The sequence below is a fragment of the Anguilla anguilla genome, chromosome 4, assembly GCF_013347855.1.
Source record: "Anguilla anguilla isolate fAngAng1 chromosome 4, fAngAng1.pri, whole genome shotgun sequence".
In the NCBI taxonomy this organism is placed as follows: domain Eukaryota; kingdom Metazoa; phylum Chordata; class Actinopteri; order Anguilliformes; family Anguillidae; genus Anguilla; species Anguilla anguilla.
In genome coordinates, this window is record NC_049204.1 from 30920799 (window position 1) to 30945335 (window position 24537).

A 24537-nucleotide genomic window follows, 5' to 3' on the forward strand; every position below is an offset into this window, starting at 1 on the left:
CACACCGAGGTTTGTAGATATTACCGCGAGTACAGTAATTGGGATGCCACACCAAAACTACCAGTGTAACGTCGTTATGTATCTGCAGGTGGCAATATATCACAATTTTATTTAAAAAAATGAATCGATAATATAAGAAATTACAGCTGTGCAAGAATAAGCTTTTCTTCAGTTGGTCATTGGATGAAATTCAATTCCCATATACTCCCGTTCAGTTCACTTTTACATTCATACATTCTCAGAACATAGGTTACCTTTGTAACCAGACATTCTGTGTTAGTAGTGTGTTCACTTGTTCAAGTTTGTTTTACACTGATAAAATGATCTGGTAATTTTTTACATGCAAGCAAATTCAACTAAAGACATACAAAAAGGAAAAAACACAAGACCAGTGACTTCAATCTGAATAGTTTATTGACATTATATATTCTAATGAATGTATTGCTTTATTCAGGCAAAAAATAATGGCTTACATTTTCAGAGTAAAATCATGACACTAGAAAGTTTTGAATTATGAATGAATAAAACCTTTAGAAAATAAGGACCTGGCCCCTTCATTCACATAAACATACCTTTTCCATGAGCACTTAAAATCAGAAAACACTGATGTCACTCACTACTTGCAGAATTACACTTCAACCTCTACAGGTTCTCTTCTGTAAACATGATCACAGACTTCTATGTCTACACAGTTCCAAATGCATCTGAATTTAAAATAACCTTTTTACAAACATCTTTGGACGCAACATCTTCTGTTGACTCTTAATCACAGAGATTCCTACAATATCCCACCAATCTCCAGCATATGGGTGAAATCTCAGTGTTTATCTCAAGTACTGTTCATCTCAGAAACAGTCCGGCAACCTCACAATTTGACAGAAAGAAAAGTAACCTTTACAATAATTTTAAAATAATTGGAAATCGTCAGAAAAAAACATGATTTATACAAATCAAAAGAATATGAAATAATAAAATGGAGGGCATCATGGACATTCATTCTCCATGTATTATATACATTCTTTGAATAAGATCTCTATATTGTCAGTATTGTGAATTAATTCTATATCCCAGCCAAAGATCAACATATGCCATGGTTCCCAATGCAGATGATTTACAGTATAAAACACAGAGAAAAAGCTAAATATGAAAGCACATGAATTCCTTGAGCTCCTAGAAAAATGCATGCGTTTTGAGTTAAAGTAAGAATATTCTCCACACTACATTTATATTCTCATACAGTATATGCTGTTTGTTACATGATTTGCTGAAGAGTAGACTCAAATATACCTAGTTTACACTGCATATTTACCAAGTCAGCAGAGGCAAATACCTTGCTGAGACACAACAGCAGTGCCCCTTATCTCCTCTCAACCAACATCCCTGAACAACCATTCCACATTGTTACTTGTTGTAGCCTAATTCAGTGCCTATTGGTCTTAAGCAGTGCCCTGACAAAGGAATGACCAATGGCCTGTACACTGTTAATACAGTAGCAAACAAATGTTGACATATTGCACATATGAGCCCCCTCTTACGGAAAAAAATAAAATCGGCAAATCAGTTCTTTAGCTGGGACATTACAAGTAACGTACGAATGGACACTCAATAATTGTTACAACTTCATTAAATTTCAAAATATGCAGTTCACTAACTGAAGGTCACATTCATTTCAACCCCTGGTATCCCTTTCCCCCGGACAGACATACAAGCCTCCCTTGAAATTCAAGTTTGTGATATTGATGGCTTACTTCATAACATAATTGAAAATCGAAATTGCATGGGACTGAAGGAAAGATCTTCTGTGAAGCAATGAAGAACATTTAAATGCAATACTAAATGCAAGCCCACAGGACTAATGTAATACCAAGAAATGTGCCACAGCAATACTCTACTGATGGCAATACATGTACATAAAAGTATGGTAGGCCTGTCCTCACCAAATAACCACAAACTGATGTTGGCAAGCAAGAATATACCGCTTGCTTACTCTTAACTTTGTTTTAAATAAATTATACATGAAAATAGTGCATGCTATAATGGTTACAAAGTATCACTTAGGAACATGTGGTTTTTATTTAAGATACAGTATCTTAAGTAAAATGTTTTTAAAAAGGCAACTTGCACAAATGACCACTACAGAACACATTAAGGCTGTTGATAAAGCTTGCTTTCTCTGGATTTCCACAGACGAGAACTCCATTTAAACCTGCCTCAGTGCCCAGCAAAAAAAGTTAAAAAATAAAAATAAAAAAAAAACATAAATATTTCAAGTACAAATAGAAAGAAAAGCCTTAAACGGAGGTGCGAGAGGGTGAAACGAGTGGCACTTTGCCATTACACCAAGTTCCATTCCTATCAGTTTCATTTTCAGTGCTTATGCCATCAGTCCAACTCTGAAACACAGGAGACAATCACTGGCAGAGAAGTTGGATTTCCCTTTGATGTACAAGTGTACATGGCAAAAAATGTGCATTCTATACTAAAGTGCTAATAGCATAGTGAAAGCAGATGCACCCTCAATAGATTATAACTAATGTGTCACTGCTCGGTGAGTTCTTCCTTTTATATCTACAGTAGAAATGTCACAAACACCATTTATAAGCCATATGTCATACAGTTCCATTAATATAATAAATATGCAAGTACAAACATAGACGTGCTGGTCCAGTAATTCACTGGTTTTGCCATAAATTAGATATGATGTAGAAAAGGTCCTGCCATCAAAGTGCAAGGTCCCAGACGTGCAATTGTCGTTGTCCACAGGGTACATTAGTCATTGTACAATAGACATAATTTTATGGCATTGCGCTTTTCTTTCAAACGGATTCTAATGCTATTCAACTCAAATTCAGTATTGATTGAATGCAGTACATCAAATTACTTGTCAAATAACGCTCGATTACATCTCTACATTTAATATGAAAACATTTGGAGAACAAGACTGTGGCATGCACCAGCTCACTGTACAAAGAAGAAAATGTTAATATTGTGGACATCTCAAAGATAAAAACTTAAAACTCTCACCATGTTGAACCCTACCGCCTAATTTTGTTTCACGAGTACAGAATATGGCATTTACCTCCCAGCTGTTTGAAAATGTAATGTACAAATCATAACGGTTTTCAAATGTATTTTATACTCCATCTGACTGAACACAATATTTGTAATAAATGTGTCAGAATCCTGTCTCAATCTCACATGATGCACAACAGTAAAAATCCTTCAAGTCGGCACATTTTATCAGCTCTCTCTGCCTCACTGGTCAAGTTTAAGAGGCAAACTATGTGAGATATCCTATGGTATGTCAGACAGACATAAGTGCACTTTAATCCCCTCTTATGTTAAAAAAATTTTTAAAAAATAAATGCATTCTATTGTACTTTAAATTCTGGAACAGAATGTACTGGTGTGTAATCACTACTTAAACACATTCTGAGTAGCTTATCTCAGCTTTTTCATTTATCCAATCTACAGAGGCGTTGGCATGACTTCTCCAGCTGACAGTGCACCTTGCTCTCTTCTGTAAGAATATTGGCTCTTAATCACAGTGACTGCTCAAGTAATGGACCATAAGACAAGCCCAGAAAATCCTCTTCAGTTCCATTTAGTTCACTTTCCTTTGTTATATTGCACCTGACACATCAGTTCAGTGGACTGGCTCTATACAGTTCAGAATGACTGGTATGCTGTACTGTAGAGTCCAGAATAACAGGTATGCTGTACTGTATAGTTCAGAATGACTGGTATGCTGTACTGTACAATTCAGAATGACCGATATGCTGTACTGTATAGTTCAGAATGACTTGTATGCCGTACTGTACAATACAGAATGACTGGTATGTTGTGCTGTACAATTCAGAATGACTTGTATGTTGTGCTGTACAATTCAGAATGACTGGTATGCTGTACTGTACAATTCAGAATGATGGGTTTGCTGCACTATACAGTTCAGAATGACTGGTATGTTGTACTGTATAGTTCAGAATGACTGGTTTGCTTTACCGTACAGTTCAGCATACCAGTCTCCTACCCTGAATCACCTTCTCCAAATATGTATGGTTCATCTTCCAGTGTTCATCAGCCCAGCTCTTCAGTGACAATTAAATCAAAACGTGGTCCACGGGGGGCATTGGATGGGAGCATGGGCAGTATGTGAGTATGTGAAAATGCTGATCCATTTAAGTACAAAACTTAAAACATCAATTTGGACCTAATCACAAACTGCAGTGCCAAATGTAAATAAACTTTTTACATTAAAAAAAGAAAGAAAATTGGCCATGCACACGACAGCTGCACCCGATAGTCCCATAGTGCCTGCATTTCAGGTGTAGTTCAGGTTTAAAAAGGAAATGCAGAATCTGGGATAGTCTGTTATTGTGCATCTCTTCCGGGCCCGTGACTCGCGGGAGACAGTCGATACTCACAGGCAAGGCTGTGGGCAGGATAATCCCCGCGCGTGTGAGGTGCGTCTCTCAACGGCCCGTCCCGCCACTCTCGGCCCTGTGCTTACTCCGTCTTCCCGTTCTCCTGCGCGTCCGCTTTACGCCGTCTGCCCGAACGCAGGACCTTGTAGCATCCGCGGGCGATCTTGTGCATCCACATGACGTTCATGATGTCCAGGCAGAAGCTGGAGAAGATCCAGGCACTGCGCCCGCCCCAGGACACCCTGTAGAAGGCCTCCGTGCCGTAGACGGTGTACATGCGGCTGTAGTACACCGGCATGACCGCAATCCTCACCAGGAAGAATATGGCTGCCATCATCACTCCATTGGCAATGTTGGGTTTGGACGATTTTGGGTAACCTAACACTTCAAAGAACCAGCTGAAAAACAGTGATGATAATAATATTATACATTTTCTGATTCCCTGTACATTGTATCTGATGCAAGATATTTCATGCTGGAGTTCAGATTGCGAGTCCCGAGGAGTGATGCTTATTTTGATATATATTATTTGTGTAGATCTTCTAACTGTACCATGTGTATTTAACCCGTTATCTGGCAGCTAACTGAACTGAACTGAATTAACCAAATTACCAAAATAAAGCAAAATGAAGTTACAAAACTTGAAATAAATATATTTTTAATGCATATTGTGTGTTTTACCCCTTTAACGGTGTAGACTAAGTTTGGAGTTTCAGTTGCAGGCAGTCTTATATGTTTGAAGAAGAACAAGAGTTGTTCATAAGAAGTTCATAAATGCCAAACCAGTCATACCAAACTCACTGAGATCCAGGTAAAAAAGGTAATCAAAAATACACACTTATTATGTTTTAGACATCCTGTACATCATGTGAACATGTTAAAATGTCTAAAAAAAGTGAACAATTATGCAACTATAATTTCAAAGCATTTTATTTTATTCCCCTTACAGGATACCTAGTCTAGGGTACATATCAATAGACATGTATTATTATGATCTGGAAATAAACACAATAAATTGATAAAATATTCTAAATTAAAATGAACATTTTGACACAAAACACCTGGAGGTAATTTGACAAAGCAATACTCAACCAAATTTTATGTTTGTCTCAGAAAAGAAAAGCCTTCAAGGCTCTACAGTACTGCTCACTACAGGACTCTTGACTGTTGTGTCTGTCAGAGCACGGACTCAGCAGTGCTCTTGGCAACCACAAACACCTCGATGAGTACCTACCGCTGGTTTACACAGGGGGTGGAGAACTCTGCAAGCAGACGGAAGTTAGCAAAATAAGGCAACATTCCTTGGCCCTAGAAGAACAAGGTACAAAAGAAATAATGAACTAGGAAATGAATCAAGTACACATACATACACACACACACATAGGTTAAAATGGCATGGCTTTAGCTTTAGAAACCTTGTGAAGTTTCATCATCCATACAGTTTGTCTGCATTAGTAAGACTGGAATTGAACAAAAAAAGTGGAGAAAAATAGTATTTTGGTCAAAGCTAAAATGATCAATTACTGCACAATTACACTCAAGAGTAAATGTGCTTTATACCCTATATTTTCCCCCCATAGATTTAGTCAAACTAAACCTTTCATAACCTATTCTCTGAAGATATTTTTCACTACTTGTGTGACATATTAACCAAAGCCGAAATATATATTTAGAAAATGTCATGTATACCAGAATTCATGAAATGCCACTAGTATAATTTTAAAGCATAAATATAGTACAAGTGACAGTTCAGTGGTATTCTTCATAGCAGTTTTATTCACCCCATGATGCTGACAAAACAGCACACTGTTCTTTTCCAAATTTCTGCAAATGCTAAATTCCTTTTCACTGACAAAAGAGGTGGAAATCCAGGCTCAGAAAGTAAAAGTCCTCCCCAGTATTCTGTTCCAATCACCTAGATTTGCTCATTAGCACAATTCTGCAGCCAGGAGGTAGAATTAATTAATGCATTAAAAAAAAAAACCTTTAATTAACCAGGAAAACCTCATTGAGATTAAACATCTCTTTTTCAAGAGTGTCTTGTGCCAAGGCAGCACATATAACATGTTTGCTGACAGACAATTCAAAAATAAGACAATAAAGATGATGCAAGACAAGTTAATATGAAAAAATAAATTACAGTAGGAAAAACTGAAACATTATAGTACAAAAACACTGTAGTAAAAATTCAACAATTCAGCTGGCTGGCTACATGGGTGGAAGAAACACACTGAGGGAGTTTTACTTTCTGACCCCTGAACTTTCCATCTCTGATCGATACACCGCCAGTAAAGTAAACATGTGGAAATTAAAATAAACTTCAAAACTGTTTACGTCTGTTTACACAACTGATTGTGATATAATGGTACACACTCAGTGGTAGATAGGGCTACTTTAACAGATTCAAGGTCTATTGCATAGTGTGTATATACAGTACTGTGCAAAAGTCTTAGGCACCCTAGATTTTAAAATATAATATATAGTACATATTTGGTCTTAGATTTTTATTTTTTGTTGTCTTCATTAGTGTGTAAGTAGAAAAGAGCAAATTTGAGATTTCCAAACATGAATTTTCCAAAAAATGAAATTTTACAGATATATTTTTGTATTTTGTTAAATAAAGTAATATTTTAAGTAATAGACTACTTTTCAGATAAAAACTTGATCAAGGGTCTCTGGGATTACCTGGAGAGCCAGAAGTAAGTGAAACAGCCAAAATCTGCAGAAGAACTGTGGCAAGTTCTCCAAAATGCTTGGAACAACCTACCAGCCAGTTTTCTTATAAAACTGCAGGACAGTGTATCTAAGAGAACTGATGTAGTTTTAAAGGCAAAGGGTGGTCACACCAAACATTTATTTTATTTAGTTTTTAACTATTTACTGCTCTTTATATTATTTTTTCGATATTTATAACCTTTCATTTCATTATTTTTGAAAGCATCTTAGCTGTACAGCATTTTTTTCACAGGTGCCTAAGACTTTTTCACAGTACTGTACATCTACATATTTGAAAAGGAAAAATCAGACAAACAAATGGTTGATGATTCAATAGCCACATACCAAATGTATGGCCCTAACAGGAAGATAAATACTTGGTGTGTCTACAGAACAACCATGCAGTGAGTGCCTTGGAGCAACGTGAGCAATAACCTTACAGAAATGCAAAACACTTCATTTGGTCCCTGAGCAACACATTATAATGGAGAAATTTAGATGTAGCCCATGTCAAATTAATGTTACCAGCCCTGGGCCTGGAAGCTGAAAGTCAAATATGTATTCAGATTGTACAATGTACTGTTACATCCACAGCAGTTGGTTAAATGATGAATCACAAAGTTGTAATTCATTAGACAAAAAAAAAATCTGTGGAACCAAAGTGAGAATCTAATGAGCCCACCACAGTCACCTTATTTAAACACAAACTTAAATGACCAGGATGTCTTTCCATTCAGAGTTCCTCTCAAGCTGAGAGCCAGGCAGAGAACACCGGAGTCATTTTTTAAAACATCCCACTATCCAGACAATATGGCATTGTTACACCAAAGTTCTTACCCTCGAATTAAAAGTGAATGGGAAGCAAACAAGTCAAGCACTACAGTATGCATGAATGCATAGGAATAATAAAAGTAGATTATACAGCCACGAATCAAAAGAGCAATAATTAGCCATGCCAAACAAAGCTCTCCTCCGCCACTGCCCAAACTGGACATTTCAAACTCCTTACTGAGCCCGGAGCATCACCCTGAACACCACACACCCCCTCTCCATCTGCAAAATGGGTACTTCTATAGCGTCAATTATGTAACAATTTAGTAAACCGATTTCATCCACAAAACGAGCAATTTTACAGCATGAAGTATATGAGGGGGCTGAGAGGAACAGTGGTGTTTAAAGGAGCTCGGTACAGAAAACACAAACTTACCTGCGCAACTGCAAGGAAGATTAAACATTATACTTACTGGACTTTGGAAACAGACCATATACACCTGATTCCACTTAAAAGCAGAGGATATGAACTTTCCAGCATTGTAAGCTAGTACCTCTACATACTGGTAAGTCCATACTGTTGTTTCTGAGCAACATAACAGTGCCCAGTGTACCACCAACAGCACTAACTGCAGACAAGACAGGAAGGGAGTCCATCTAGGTCAGTCAAGTCTGGCCTTTCATTAAATTAAGACTAACTTTGTTTTGGTAGTTTTTGCATGTAGGATTGGCTGGTAAGAGAAGTGGGACGGAGTTAATCAATAAGACAAGTTAAGTGAAGACAGAGAAAGAGACAAAGAGCAAAAGATTGTGTAGTGCAACTACAACCGGCAGCAGAAAAGCAGCAACACCAACACTGTAGAAGACATTTACCATGCACTGAAGACTACACAGAAAATCAGATAATCAAGATCAAGCTGGATGCTACTGCTTGACAAGTATCCAGTGGGTCTATAGGTATCTTAAGGTTTCTACAGCTGCATTCAATGTTTTCTACATTTTCTGGCAAGAGTGTATGATTTAACTGGATTGTCAGAGAAATGTTTGTCGGAAATGTATTCATATAAAAAATATAGAAATATGGAAATAGCTGGAAAAGCATTGTGGGTGAATTAGGTTAAAATGGCATTAAGCTTAAAGCTTATTTGTAGGGAGCACGCTAGAATCGGTACAGTTGAGGCAAAAAGTTTACATACACCTAGGTTAAAGACATTCAAACTTAGTTTTTCACAACTCTGCACATTTCATACCATACATTTTTTTTGGCAAGTTAATTATGGCATCTACTTTGTTCACATCAGAGGTAATTTTAAAACAATCGATTAGCAACAGATTTATTTCAGCTTTAATTCACTATATCATAATATCATAATTCCAGTGGGTCAAAATTTACATACACCAAGTTGACTGTCTCTTTAAACCATCTGGAAGATTCCAGAAATTGATGTAATGACTTTTTAGAAGCTTCTGATTGGCCAATTGTCATAATTAATTGGCACCTGTGGTTGTATTTAAGGGCCGACCTTTAGAGCCACTACCTTTTTGCCCTTGACACTATGGGAAAATCCAAGCAACACAGCTAACATCTCAGAAAAAAAAAAATTGTGGACCGCCACAAAGTCCGGTTCCTCCTTAGGAGCAATTTACAAGCAACTGAAGATACCATGCGCATCTGTACAAGCAATTATATGCAAATATAAATATCTCGGGACCACAGACACTGCATCCTTCAGGAAGAAGGCACAAATTAACTCCCAGGGCTGAGCGAACTTTGGTCCGAAAGGTTCGACTGAATCCCAAGACAACAACAAAGGAACTGGTGAAGGAGTTGGAGGCATCATCTACCGAGCAAGGAGGCCCACAAACGTGTGTGAGTTACACCAGTTCTGTCAGAAGGAATGAGCAAAAATTCCAGCAAAGTATTGTGAGAAGCTTGTGGAAGGCTACCCCAAGCGTTTGATTCAAGTTAAGCAATTAAAAGGCAATGTCACCAAATACTAACAAAGTATATGTAAACATTTGACCCACTGAAAATCTGATATAGTATATAAAATCTGAAAAAATGTCTCTTAGCTATTATTTTGAAATGACCTCTTATGGAAATAATGTAGATACCCTAATTGACTTAACGCAGGGAATTTATGGTAACATGAAATGTGTGGAGTTGCAAAAAATTGAGTTTGAATGCCTTTATCCTAGGTGTATGCAAACTGTTGGCCTCAATTGTACATCAGACATTGGCCCCAAGCATTACCTGTGGATTAGTGGTTGCTTTTGCTTGCTTGCTTTTTTAAAATATAATGGCTGCCATCAGTATTGTACTCATTATCGTGTGTCAGTAGTTGAGGGCATAAGATGCCCAGTGAGTGAATGTATGCACAGTATGTATCTGCATGCATGAAAAGTCAAAGCTATTCCCAGCTAGCCGCTATAAGGGTGTTTTGAAAAGAAGGTGTTCACCATGAAATTACCAACTGAATCGAGATGGCTTGTTTCTCTTCAACTCATACTGATGTGTTAGATTTTTTTTTTTTTTTACTTAGCTTGCTAGCTAATATGAGTTTGTTTTTTTTTTGTTAGTTTTTTTGAGAATATGTTATGAATAGCTGGCAAGCTGTTTTTTTCTGTTCACTGTAAAGATACATTTTTATAAAACCACAGTCAACATGGGGTTTTGTCAGAGAGTGTCTTAATTGCATCTTAGTGGCTTAATAATATGTGACCCATCCCTTGATGCATAGCATATAGTAGCAAAGAAAAAATATTTAAAACTTATGCAAACAAATTACAGTGCAAAATATCCACATTAATATTGTGTCAGTATGGTACAAATGGCATTCCATTAATTCAGCATCCAGATACTTTCAAAAGTAATGCCATGATGGTTCTGTTCTAAATTAACACATATTAAATGAAATAATATCGTTATAAAACTACCGGCTTTATGCAATTATTACTTTGGAAAACAGAAAGATATTCATCATCATCATCGTAATCATAACTTGTCCTAATTCTTACAATGACATATACGCACTACAAAAATGTCTTTATCAACTACTAGGTGAAATATGATCAAAATAGGGATTTTATCATTTAAAAATGAAAATATCTGACAATTTGTCTCAAACTAATGCAAAACTAAAGCATATTTCATTCAGTAGTACTTTGAGAGTAATTTTACCTGTTCAAATTTTTCGAACCAAGGGGAAGGCCTGCGTCAGCAATGATGACCAAAAAGTGCATTGATAGAATGCCCTGCTCTTCTGTGGCTTAATATTCATTTGCGCCCAGCAACTTTTTAAAATTCAATTCCGAATCTGACTGAATTCATTAGGTCTGCATATCATAAGGTGATTTAACAATAGAAGTATGCTGGTATTAACAAAAGATGATGCATTAAACAGTAGTGTGGTCAATTGCTTGCTTAGTTTGTTTATTTTGGTCTTTCATCAGCAGCACCCAACGCATCCCTCTACGTTTACCCACAATTCCCTAAGCAGATTGTTAAAAGGCAAATACATTGTGGCACAGAGCTGAGTGTGCCTCAAAAAAAAAAAAAATTGAACTGTCAGTCACATCGAGTATAATCATAATACCCAATCATTACAAGCAAAAACATACATGTGGTCATGTTGCTGTTACTGATACGACCTGTATTGTTTTCTGTATTTACTAATAGAGGTAGCCTGCTAGTATGCTGGTCAGACACATTAGCTTTAAGGCAACCTGGAACAACACAGCCTCTTACCAATGTAAACCTGTGCCTCCCAGATTTCTGCATTGCAATAAGGTGGTACCACACATGCCATCAGAGTTGCTGATTTCTTTTTTAGCTCACTTCAGTTGTCAAAAGAGCTGGCTTCTGCTAGCCTAATATGAATCGTACAATCGTATTTGCAGCGCTCCCCGTGTCGAGAGCGACCAGAGAGCGGAGGGTAACGGTGCCGGAGGAAGGCAGAGGGGCAGCAGAATGCAGCTCTGGCACGAAGCAGCAGAGGCGGTTACGGCATGCACACAGACACCCTCCACCCGATGCCGAGCAGCGGAGGCATGCACACAGTACAGCTGGCTTCAAGGAGCTGGCTACGCTTCAGGAGTTTACAGAGGGGCCAGTGAGAGAGAAGCAGGGCTTTGGGGAGGGAGGGAGGGAGGCAGGGGGGGGGGGGAGGCAGGGGGAGGAGGGAAGGGGGCTTCTGCTGTTACTGCCATTGAGCATTCCATGCAAAAAATACCACCATCATCATCATCATCATCATCATCATCATCAGCTACAGAACCTGGCGACCTAGAGGGTTACAGACGCACAGAACCAAGAGTGAACAGCAGTGGCCCTTCTAACATAAATCACCTACCCAAGACAAAAGCTAGACAAGGGCTGGCAGGCCTGCTGTCTATTAATACACCATTTCCAGATTAAAGGGATGAAACTGGACTAAAGTCATTTTTTATTGAAAGTAATGAACCGAATCAAAGGAAGGAGATAAAAAATGTCCCCTTAATTTCAAAATACAGCTACATTTATCGCTACATGCATGTTGGAACCCATTTATTTGCCATGTTAACAGATTAAAAGTCTCAGTAGTGAACTGGGAGGTAGTTGTGCAAAAGTAGTGTAGCACATCTTCTCACATGCTACAAATCAAAAATATGTGATGGAATGTCTTCAGATACGTCACTTAACTTCACCAATTGGTCACCAAAATAGTTCATAGATGACAGCATGCTCTTCCGCAGTCAAGTTTAAGAGAAACGTGCACCTGGTTAATTGCCCGTGCTCTTACATATAGTTAATAGGGTCAGATCAAATGGGGACAGTGATGTGTAAACACCTACTTCACAGCCCTCCTGTTAATAGCAAACACTGCACAGCTGTTCACACTTGGTTGTCTCTTTCCCATCTTGCCTGCACGTTCTGCTATTGGACAATAGGGAACTCACCAGTACATAGTAGTAAGCATACAACGCTGCCAGGTGATGGATTACAAAAAACTTGTCCCCTATAGCCTTCCAATAGTAAAATATGAGCAGCAGATCTGAAAAAAAAGACAGGACAAAATACAGAAGAATACTAAGGTCAAGTTTATTACAAATCTATTATTTCAAAATACTTTTTCCATCTACAAAGGATTTTTTGTGCTGTACGTATCCCAATGAAATTGCATCCTGTCTATAGGTTATCCTTAACAACGTCAGCCACAACTAGTAAGAAGACACAGTGTAAAGACAACATTTGCAGATGAACATGAAAGAGAACGTGTCAGAAAACTCTCACCAGAAATGAGGTAGCCTGTTGTTATGCCCACATTTATTTTCACCAGTGTAGGATCTCCCCTATTGTCACAGACACAAACAATAATAATAGTAGAGTTACTTCCAAGAAAAAGATCATCATATGGCCATTACAACAGGAAAATAATGTTAACCCTTCTTTGGAGACCTCATTACACAATTCCAATAATGCAATAATGCCAATAACACTTCAGATCTTACCAGACTGGATCTTCATTGACAGCGTCATCGAAGAGCAAGATGTAGAGACAGAAGAGTCCCACCACCAGGGCGTGAAATGTGGACACTGTCCTAAAACAAAGAAACGTACTGACGTTTCAGACACACCTTATCGGCCCTCACATTCTCGCACAAAATACAGTCGCAAACACAAATCGATCAACACACAAATATTCGTAATACCTTATAAAATCAAATAGAATGAAAATCTAGATGACTGTGTTTTGGTTATTGACTGAACGCTGTACTAAATCTGCTTCGACACATCGCAACGCGGCAAGCCTGGCTGACAAGCAATAAAGCGAGGCGTGGAGTGGTGTGTGCGGATCGCCCCGTCAGTCTCGCGATCGGCTCCGCCTGGTCCTCGGAGCCCCATTAATCTTCCTTCATCCCGCCGTCAGTGAAAGCGCGAGACTGCAGCACTATCAATCAATCAATCAATCAATCAATCAAATTTTATTTATATAGCGTATTCCACGGCAATAGTCACAATACGCTTCACAGACAACCCTGGCCTAAACCCCCATAGGAGCAAGCCTAAAGCAACAGTGGCAAGGAAAAACTCCCAGTGGCAGATGGGAAAGAACCTCGGAAAGAACCAGGTTCCAGGGGGAAACCCATCCTCCTCCGGTTGGCTCAGGGAGTAGATTGGTGGCCAAAAAGTGCTCGTAGTCCGCGGGCCCAAAGCCAGCTAGAGAACAATAGTGCTCCCAGGGAACTACCCAGACTACTACCCAGAAAAAGTACCCAGAGGGACTTTTTCACTTTACAGGAAAAGCTACATTTGAAAGGTCAGCTCCGCCCAAGACTGTAGCGCCCAATACGCCGTGCGCTGATATCACTCAGCGGTAGTCATGCCGACTGATACAAATCCAGGATGCATCTGTCTGTAGCCGCGATTCCAACGAAAGGTGTGATAGGCCAGCCTACCGATGCCCAGTGGATTTGCGGCGCACTAATGAATGCGATAAACCGCGAGGTGGGGATCACCGCCGTAACCGGGGAGTCACGTGATCCTCCACTCCCATGGCGACCGGGAAGCTCGGCCAGGTGTGAGCTTTTATCTTCCCTGTGCCAATGTCGCACTTTGTAACACACTTTTCTCCCCAGCGCGCGTTTCCCTGGAGTACGGCTGCCAAAACGCTCTCATTTGTTATGCAAAGCCAGGTGCGCTAACGGGGAGAAATTACAAACAATGCCGCTGCTCTCCTTTCCAAAATAAACACACGTAACTTTACGGCCTCATCTTTCAGTCACACACAGGTTAATACAATCTGATGTCTGCGAAGAGACTGAAGAAAATATGAGCAAGACTACAGGTCACACACACACACACACACACACATTTACAGGGAGTTAAAGGGTGAGGGATTTTTCGCTACTCTATTGTTGGTTTACAGGTGCTACTACTGCTGCATTTATAGCATACTTACCACGATGCTCTAGTAACAGATCTTTCCAGTACACTTAAAGCATGCTGATCACATCCTGTGGGCATAGATTAAACTAAACAAAATTGTGACAGCTTCAAATTTTTTGTACATAATTTATTCAACATATTGTGATTTTTGACTGACAGTAAATTGTTCTTCTGTTGTGCACACTTGGTTTATATGTACAGATTAATGTGCACACAAGTATCTAATATCAGCGACTTGTTATCAGTGGATGACTCGACCAAATTTATCTTATGAGCCCTGCTTTTCCATGTATCAGACCCGAGTTTCAGCGGGGCGAGTGTATCTACCCTGTGCATGAAACAGCTCTGCAGACGACAGTACCTGGAGTTCCACTCTATCCTCTGTTTGTGGTTGAGCCGCAGGAAGCCTGCGCTTACGCGAGTCGACACCCACGGGCTGGCGCTGTGGAACAGCCACTGGAAAGTGAAGAAGCTGGTCACTGAGATGGCGAGAATCAGCTGGCTGAAGGGATCCATGGCTGCTCGCCCCCGCTAGGAGGAAGAACAAGAAATACAAACGAAAAAAGTAGTGAGAGTGAGACTGCAACCCAACTGGGCTACAAGCTGCATTTGCATGCTGGCTAATAACTGACCGAATAGCAGAATCCTCTACTGAGTGACCACCAGTAAACACAAGCCTGTCAACCAACAACACTGTCTATCATTACCATCGTCAGATATAACAGACTGCTTTGTACTATCCACGCAGAGAAACGCAAGTAATAATAAGAACATTATTATAATATAAAGAACAGCTTATCCACCCACATTATCCTTCTGGCCTAGTAAATCCTGGAACAACAAACATCCAAAGTACATTTCCATGTGCGATGGCCTGAATCTTAAATGTGTGTGGAAACTCAACACCTGCAGAGGAGAAGTGATTGGTCAACTTAAACCACAGCCTCTGAGATTGCAAAGGAGATATAGAAGAAGGCATATGAGAAGGAGAAAGAAGAAGCCTTGATTGTCACCCAACCACAAATGTAAGCACCTGGAGTTTGCTAAGCAACATTGGAAGTTTGATAAGGAGGGATGGTCATGCAAAAAACCTCATACTAAAGTATGGTGGACATCTGATTTTATGAAGCTGTTGTACTCCCAAAGGCCCTGGAACCTTTTATTAGAATACATGGCATCATAAACTCCATCAAGTACCAGGAGATTTTAGAACAAAACTTGGCTGCCTCTGACTAAAACTGGGTCGTAGTTGGACCTTACTGCAAGCAATGACCCGAACCATCCAAAGCATTCCTCAAAATCCACTAAAATGAACAATGACCACAGAATCAAGCTTTTGAAATTGAAATCTAAGTCTGCTGGATAATGGTATCATAATACGATTACACTACATCACTTTCTCAAACTGCTGAGCATAGAAATCATTTGATAAACAATAAATTAATTTTATCTAGATTTTTTTTTTTAAATATTAATTGAGGGAGCCAATAATTCTGAAGGACATTGTACATAGCATTGGATCAAAGCAGTCCCAACCTCAAACAAGCTATTCTTAAGCTACATAGTTTTTCCAGAACATTTATTTTTAAAACACTTCATGTGAATTTCCTTTGAATTGTCAATCAAGTAAATCACTCTCCACACAAATTTCCCTGGCAGTACACCAAGAAAAGACTGACCTCAACATTCATGAAAGAAAATAATAATAAAAATATAATTTATGTGCACAGTGTAGGATAATTATGACTGCAAGTCTGACTGCTTCGAAGAAAGCATGCAATTGCCCATAAAATGAATACAGGCTGCACACTGTCGTCGTGTCCACGATCAGAATTGCTTATCGTATGGAAACTATTGACTTTTGCAGATGGAAAAAATGATTAGCAGCAGTCTAACAAAAAATGTTTACTTATGGCAAAGTCCCTACACAGCAAAACCACAAATGCCAAGGTTAACACTGGCCCTTTCTGCCTAGAAACAAGGAGCCATGCTATTTAAAATAAAGGACTTCACATTCACATTTTCCCCTGCTAAAGCAGACAATTAGCATTCCAAAAACCTGCACATATGCACTCCAGTTTATGGGCTGAAATGGATTTTGGATAAAGATGCAATCCTCTACAAAAACTTGAAATACAAACTGTTAACAGCTTTTCTCGTGTAGAGGGCAGGGCTGCGACCTGCCTTCCTGCAGTCAACAGAACCAGGAAGCAGTGATTCATAAAGATAAGCCCTGGGCCCAGTCCTTTCCAAGTGCAAGTTGGGCATGACCCAGCTCCAGTGCCATCCAAGGAGACCCCATCGCTACTTAAAACTGAGTACAGCTAATCCTGTGGTGTGCTCCAGTGTCCTTCTACCACACGCCGTCCCAACCTGTGAAACTGGTATACAATCTGATTCAATCTACAAGCTTCCTGTGACTAACTTCCAAATTAAGTTCAGCTTTCAAAATGTGCAGAATTTGACAAAGTATAGTTTCACTAGCTATGTAGTTTTGCTAAAAACCAGACATCTTCCTTTAACATAGGCATTTATCATGATTACTTTTTATCCCATGTTTTCTAGAAAAGTACTAGTTTCTGGTGTCTCAACTGAGACGAGGTAAAATCAAATGTAGAAAAAAGGCCTTTGAAAAAAATGTATACAACAATAAGATAATATAGCTAGTCATCTCTGTAAATGAAGGCTCATGTGATATTTTTGTGACTCTTCGACTTTCTGCTTTAGTATCTTGGTTCCAGATGATTACAAGTTGGACAAGTTTACACGTTCATAGAATGTAACAAATTATGTTTATATAACAAAATATTTTCACTTGTTTACTTAAGCAGATAGCATGAGTCAAGAGAGCTACTGAGTCTCTGCATAGGTTTGCCTTGAGTTTAATTATAAGCATAAACAGAATTTCAGATGACTGTCATTAGGCTACTTTTTTTAGCATGACATTTTTACTTCACCGACAGCAACAGCTCTCTGGCCTTAATCACTTGCATGGTTCAGATTCACTGTGCAACTGGAAGTGCAAAACTTCACTGACCACTAATCTGTTGGCAGGATGCACCACCCAGGAGTAAGCTATTTATTTACTCATGATAACTTAAAAGCAAAAAAAAAAAATTCTGGTTGACAAATCCTATTCACTTACTTGTAGGCTAAACATGAAAGTATTATTTATACCATTTTTGTCAATACCTTAAAATGAATAAATATGCATCAATAGCCTTAAGGCTCCAAGAATCAACATATAAAGTGACACAATTAGGCTAATAGGCGGGTAATTAACATTTTCTACCAAATTATAAAATTTTTGTCATATTTAAATCCACAATTTATTTATGAAAATTTTTGTACTTCATGCAGTCATTTTATATTAAATGCATCCTATTCCTATGAGATAAAACTTAACACATAAGGAGAACTGTATGACCAGATGAATAACCCTTTGTTGTGTACCAATGGCCAAATGTACCTGATGTGGCACATCATATCAAAGTAGTGTGACACACCTACACTGAACCATAAGCCAGCAGCTAAAATTCAGAAGTGCCAACCATGAAGACAGCCTCTCCAGGTATTGCAGGAGACCAGATATTCCCATCAATCACCCGATCTCAGCACTATGTATGTAGCCTAACTGTACTTTTCGACAGCAAGTTCCAAATAAGGAGTATCTGAGTGCTTTTGAATCACACAGACTGTAAACAGGGAGAGAAAGGAGTGTACCTACCTGTAACTCCACAGAGACTCAGTAGCGAAATGGAAAAGAAGCCCTTCAGCAATATTCAAACACCTATTCTGTTCTGAAAATCAGTTTCCTGTATAGCACTAAGAGGAAATGGCACCACATACAGACAAAAAAACTGGAGATAAATTTCTATCAGCCATCATTCATTTCAATTCATGAAATAAATTAAAATTCAGTTAATTCATCATAAAAAATCATAACATTATAGCCATTTTTTTAGTTTTTGAACTTAATTTCAATAAATTACCTGAACGACTGAATTGAAAGGACATCGACTTCAACCCTGTCAGGTATGTGTATTCTTGTTAAACTAACATGCTGCTACTGGGCATTGAAAAATCAATCAGGAAAAATATGTACATAACGGAAAGATTGTACAAACATGTCCTGTGGTACATCATTCTACACAGCTCAAGACTGTTTAATTTTTGAAGAGCAAGATATCCAGGAATGTTGTTCGAATGATCGACACAATAATGGTGTGCACCGGAACAAGTCATGATGAAATGATGACAAAGAAAATATACAGTAAAATGCCGATTACTGCTAAAAAGAATTTCCATCTGTTAATGGAAAATAAATCCTGAAATTCCAAGGCAACCAACTTGGAAAAGTGAGTTTCAAAAAGCCTTTACCATTTCATTGACAGAAACATGCGAAACACTGAAGCATGGAGCGATCTGATGAAGCTGCTAAGACTGCCAAGTGTTGAGCAGTATTCGATCATTTTAGGTTTAGCAGATTTAGCAAAACATTGCTTTACAAAGATGAAAGGACTGTTGTCTCAAAAAAAGATGTGAATTAACATATTTCTATAAAGGTATGTATATATTTTATACATAGGATCCCAGTGTACTGCTGTGGCACAAACTGTATTGTTTGTTGAAGCACTAGAAGCAATGGCCATAGTTTCCATACAAGCAGACAAACATAGATCTGACCTGAGAAAGTCGACAACACCCACTACTGCAATATCTCAATGCCAATCCCGGAGAAGCTGGCTAGTGCAACAGAGGATTTGAATATTGCCAGACTCTGCTGCATTGCCCAATGGAGGACAGCCAAACTAACTGCGGATCATGCCTTCCGTCTGTCCCTCTTCACATTCTAAAACTGCTCCAAGTTACTTTTCTGACTCATGTCATGATCCAATTTGTACTCTGCTCCTAAGCCACCCCTGAAAGATCTTCTCTTGAAGATCTTGCCTAAAGTAGTTTCCAATGTAAAAACCATACCAAACAGGAAATCCTTTAGCATAGGCTATAGATACTGACAAGCTTACAAAAGCTACTCTACATAAAGCACAAAGATACACATTTGTGAATATATTCAGGCTGTAAATTCTATTTCCAAGACAAGTGGATAATCAGAACATATTTATTGTGATGAAGCAACAAGTCTCATTAATGAAACACACTGGTCTAGTTTTAAATTTGCCACACTCAAACCCAGTCACAGTATCTGAGCCTTCAGTATTTGTATACACAGACTTCTGGTCAATTGACTGTAAGAACTGATAACAATTAAAATAGTTTAACTGGGCTGATTGGTGGGTCATTTGGTTAAGGCACCAGCACTACACAGTGGTGCATGTATAAGCCCCCTGGGTCAAATCTAGACTGTGCCAGTATTGACTGTGGCCTGTAGCTCATGGCAAGTGCGCTGCCAGTAGAGGATCTTCAGTCAGTCAAGAGTCCGTATTTCACCTCCGCTGGTCGATCAGGCGCCTGTTGACAGCGTGCCAAAAGTCACAAATTAAATGTCTTCCTCCGACTCTGATCTACGTGACTCAGTTCTACATGACCTGTGTGAAAAGAAGGCTGATGACATGGCATGTTTCGGAGGATAGTCTTCACTCTTCCGAATCAGCAGTGGTGATCGCACTTGAATATGGCTACAAACAGTTAAATGAATATCTTAAATTAGGGTGGGGAATGGACATGTTCAGCCCCATGTTGGGCGCCATTTTTTATTTTAAAAAGCAGTCTAATTGGATGGCAGCAATAAGCCAAAATACTGTGGTGCTAATGCAAATGATAGCCCTGCCAAAGTTATGAAATGCACTGGAAACACCAAAGCTGAGCCTTTCACATAAAACAGCAGTGGGCACCAAGTACATACATGGTTTCAGTCACAAATTAACTGGACATGAGAAAATACACAAACTTAGTTAAATGGTCATTTCTGTTGGCTGAGGCCCAAGTGAGTTGTCTATAATGGGATGCAAGGTCATGGTTTAAGTTAATGTTTTTAGATTTTAACCAAATTATTCATGAACAATTGAGACACAGTGACATGATACATTTAATCAGCTGTGTTAATGATGAATAATAAGAATGCTGATCATTTTAATTAACCTTAATAAAGGTGCACTGTGATCAATCAAATCCTCCACAGTATGTATCACACTCAAAGAGCTAGACAAGCACATTCAGAGCTCAGTGAACATGTTTACCTATACAATTAGTTAATCTTTTGCAATATAACTTTGTAAGTCTAGGTGGCTGACTGTAAAATAACCTGCAGTATTTGTAAGTCCATGTTTACAAGAGCTGAGGAAAATATACAGAATAAGATCAGGCTATACAAACAGTACAATGCAAAATACTGAAACGATACTCTTTGATACTGAGAAAGTGTAATCTGGTGCAAAATACTGCAACATGCTGGATTACAAGTGTAAAACCAATTAAATAACATATTGTATTACAGATTGTACCTGCATAAGTGTTCAGACACATATCGATAACTAGTTCTCCCAGTGTCCCATCCCAGATCCTGGAAGAACATTGTGTAAACTCATTTTTGCTCCAACCACCTCAAAATACTTTTGATGAAGCTGTTGATTAAAGACTGGTGTGGGTTTCACAATTCTAGTTGTCTATTTTTAATACCTGAAGCCAGTAATGTGTCGACAGGGGTGTTCTTAGGCTAAGAGATGTGATTAAAGAAAGTCATATGCATTTGTATTAACGCAGTTCTAAACAGAGCCAAAACAACTGTTTTAATTAAACTTGGTTGTAAACAATGTTTCATTGAACAATAATTTCAGTCTAACAAATTAAGAAGAATGCTAGAATTGCTAACTGAAGCAAAAAACTCAAAAAAATTATATTAAAATATTTCACACACTCACCAAATTCAGGACAAAAGGATTCACAGCACCCATCTGTCAAGCGATGTCAGTACTAAATGAGTAGCGTCTGAACCGGATTCGGAACCATTGATCGACCCCTTTCAATCATTTTTGCACTTCTGAGGAAGTCGGATGTATCACACATCCCGCTACACGTGCGGCATGACTCAATGCCTTAACTTCTAAGGAAATGGTAGCCGTTGTTCCACTGCAGTACGTTTAATTGGCTAGCTAGTAGGCTACCATAGCTAGCTCAAATGAAAGCTTCGGGTCACTCTCCTAGAGCTTTTCTCGTTAACTAGATACGCTCGATGAAAAAAAAAAGGCCATTAGGAAATGCATCCTTTGTACACCGTCAAAACGCCACAATCTTAATCACACTGAAATACAATTATCAAACAAGCTACAGTCCTCCATGAAATGGTTGAGTTCTCGCTTGCACAGATTACGGTAGGCTACTGTGAGTGGCAGGACATGCGGCTATATGGAATCTGTGATAACCACGATTTAGTATCATATGTCACTGCAGTGGTTACCTTGTATGCCAACCATAAAACGGTCACATACGAAAGTAAACAGAATGAAAGCAACAGCTTGGATTATTTATCACCGTTGAGCATGTTCGTCAACTAAAATGTTGTAGGCTATACGATTATGATTATAGCAACTTGTAATTCACCAGTGAAAACACAATTCCGCGACATTCACTAACGAAAATAAATGTCGGAATACATAATTAACATTGAACAACTGTGTGCACTCGCTGTATTGTGTACCGTTAGGCCAGCTCACGTCGCATTGCCTTAAAATATTACGCGAGCTGAAAAAATCAAAATAGGCTACAGAAAAAATTAAACTTACCTTTTGCCTCTCATTAAGAAGAAAAATCTGTGCTCCGCAGTGAACTGGTTTAATGACCAAATCTAGTAATGTTTTAAAATATGGGCTGAGAAAATATGTTCAGCCATAATTACAGGTAGCCTAAATCTTCCTCATCGCAGTGCCATTCTAAAATTAGATGGCTGTGTTTTTATGACGACTACAGTCTCTGATGCAATACAAAACCTAGACGCAGACTATTTATTTAATGCAACGAAAAGCATGTTGCCTTCACTGAGAGATGTGTCGTTAAACTGATGCTCGCTTATGGCAGTGATGGGGGAGGTTACTGCAGGGCAAGGCGCTTTTCCTGTGAGTATCAAATTACAGCTAAATTCTTAAAGAGATATTAACATGCATGCACATGAGTGAACATTTTATTATGCACAACCGGTGTTTTTTGGTTGCGAAATTCGTTTTGAATATGTATTATGCTAGCAGTTTCCACTGACGAAGTGGGAACCTCCAAGAGCCAATTAATTTGTGAAAGGTCCGACATGATTTGGGTTGGAATATGTGCCAATGTCAAACCAGCTGCATTTACCTTCATTGGGTACAGCCAAACAGCTGGTTCATTAATTGCATAGGTGCAGTACACAATACAGCATCTCTTATAAATCCTACAATACTTTATAGATGTACTATATGCATGGCTCAGCAAGTGTTGTTTCAGTAATTGTCAGACAAAATTATATATTTGTTCATTTGTCTTATCCAAAGTGCCATCTAAGACGAATCATTATATGATTATGAAGCATAGAACACCCCATAGGAAGCATTCAATAGTATACTTCAATGTAGGCATGGGGTTAAATGCTCATCTTTCAAAACATAATGTGTAACAATGATCTAAGAAGGACTTTCCTTTTTAAGTGGGACATGGAATACATTGGACGTTTGTAATGTCTACAGTTTTTAGAATTGTAGAGTACACACCATTTGGATGGTACACACCACTGGGTGGTAACATTACAATTAGCAGACGCTCTTATCTCATTTGCATAGTATTGCCATATATTGCCAATGAGTTACATTCAGCTGTATAAATGGATAGCATTTACATTGTATCCATTTATATAGCTGGATACTAAAGCAATGCACGTTAAGTACCTTGTACAACGGCAGTGTCCTACCCTACCCCTACACTACACACCCAAGGTTACCTACTATATTACCAGAGGAAAGTTGGAATGTAAAACATTGAGAGGAAAGACACATCAATATATAGTGAGGATGAACATCAACCAAGAAGCCATACACTAAATAAGCTGGAGCAATCTGGTGGCTGTGGCAAAGAGAGCAGCTAACAGTTAATAGTCCATATGGGATAGTACAATGGCTTGGATGGGGAACTGCCCAGGCTAGGTTGTGTACAACAGATTAAGTGTGTGTATGTTGTTGAGGAGGAATCTGCCATACAGGGACACTAATGGGATGCCTTCTGTAAATGTTGTTTGTCACTGAGTCAGACTGAGATGCTTGCAAGCCTGACTGAGAACCATTGTACAGCAATCCAGCTGTGGAGATGCTGAGGAGTTTTAATTGTAGGGCATTTATATGTTGTGAAGAGGAAGGGTATAAAATGTACAAGGTGATAGTTAACAGAAGGGCTGAAAGTGGGTTTTTCAATGAAGTGTGTATGCCTGGTTAAACTTTGACAGTAGGAAAACAACTAAAAGAAAAGTTATTGAAGAGGGATGGTATAAAAGAAAGCCAATCAAGGGAGATTGCTTGAGAGCAGTGAAAGAATAGGATCCGCAGAGGGCGGGTAGTATATTTGCTGCGTTGCTGAAGCTGCAAGACACTGCAGACAGTTTTGGGAGAGAAGATGGAAAATAAGTGAAAGATGTTGAGGTGCAGTGAGGGTGGAGGGCTATGCAGCTGGGAACTTGAAAGCCTACAGATGTCAGCATCTTTGTCCTCTAAGAACACTGCAAAG

General features: G+C 38.8%; 1 protein-coding gene across 1 annotated transcript; it reads right to left on the reverse strand.

Annotated features, from left to right (window-relative positions):
• Positions 1-396: 396 nt before the first annotated feature.
• Positions 397-22912, reverse strand: tlcd4a (TLC domain containing 4a). The gene is made up of 7 exons (XM_035412146.1): positions 22581-22912; positions 15200-15369; positions 13401-13490; positions 13183-13241; positions 12849-12943; positions 5659-5732; positions 397-4822 (listed from the first exon to the last, which is right to left on the reverse strand). Exons 2-7 carry the CDS (start codon positions 15352-15354, stop codon positions 4507-4509), a joined length of 789 nt encoding a protein of 262 aa, XP_035268037.1. The 5' UTR covers positions 15355-15369; positions 22581-22912; the 3' UTR covers positions 397-4506.
• Between the last annotated feature and the right edge of the window lie 1625 nt (positions 22913-24537).

Bases quoted from the DNA above. Each gene is read 5' to 3' on its own strand.
- tlcd4a (XM_035412146.1), bottom strand. From the start codon at position 15,354: ATGGATCCCTTCAGCCAGCTGATTCTCGCCATCTCAGTGACCAGCTTC. The intron at 12,944-13,182 runs GTGAGAGTTTTC...CTTTTTTTTCAG, and splicing joins AACAGGCTACCTCATTTCTG to ATCTGCTGCTCATATTTTAC. The intron at 5,733-12,848 runs GTGAGTTCCCTA...TTGTTCTTCTAG, and splicing joins ATGCTTACTACTATGTACTG to GGCCAAGGAATGTTGCCTTA.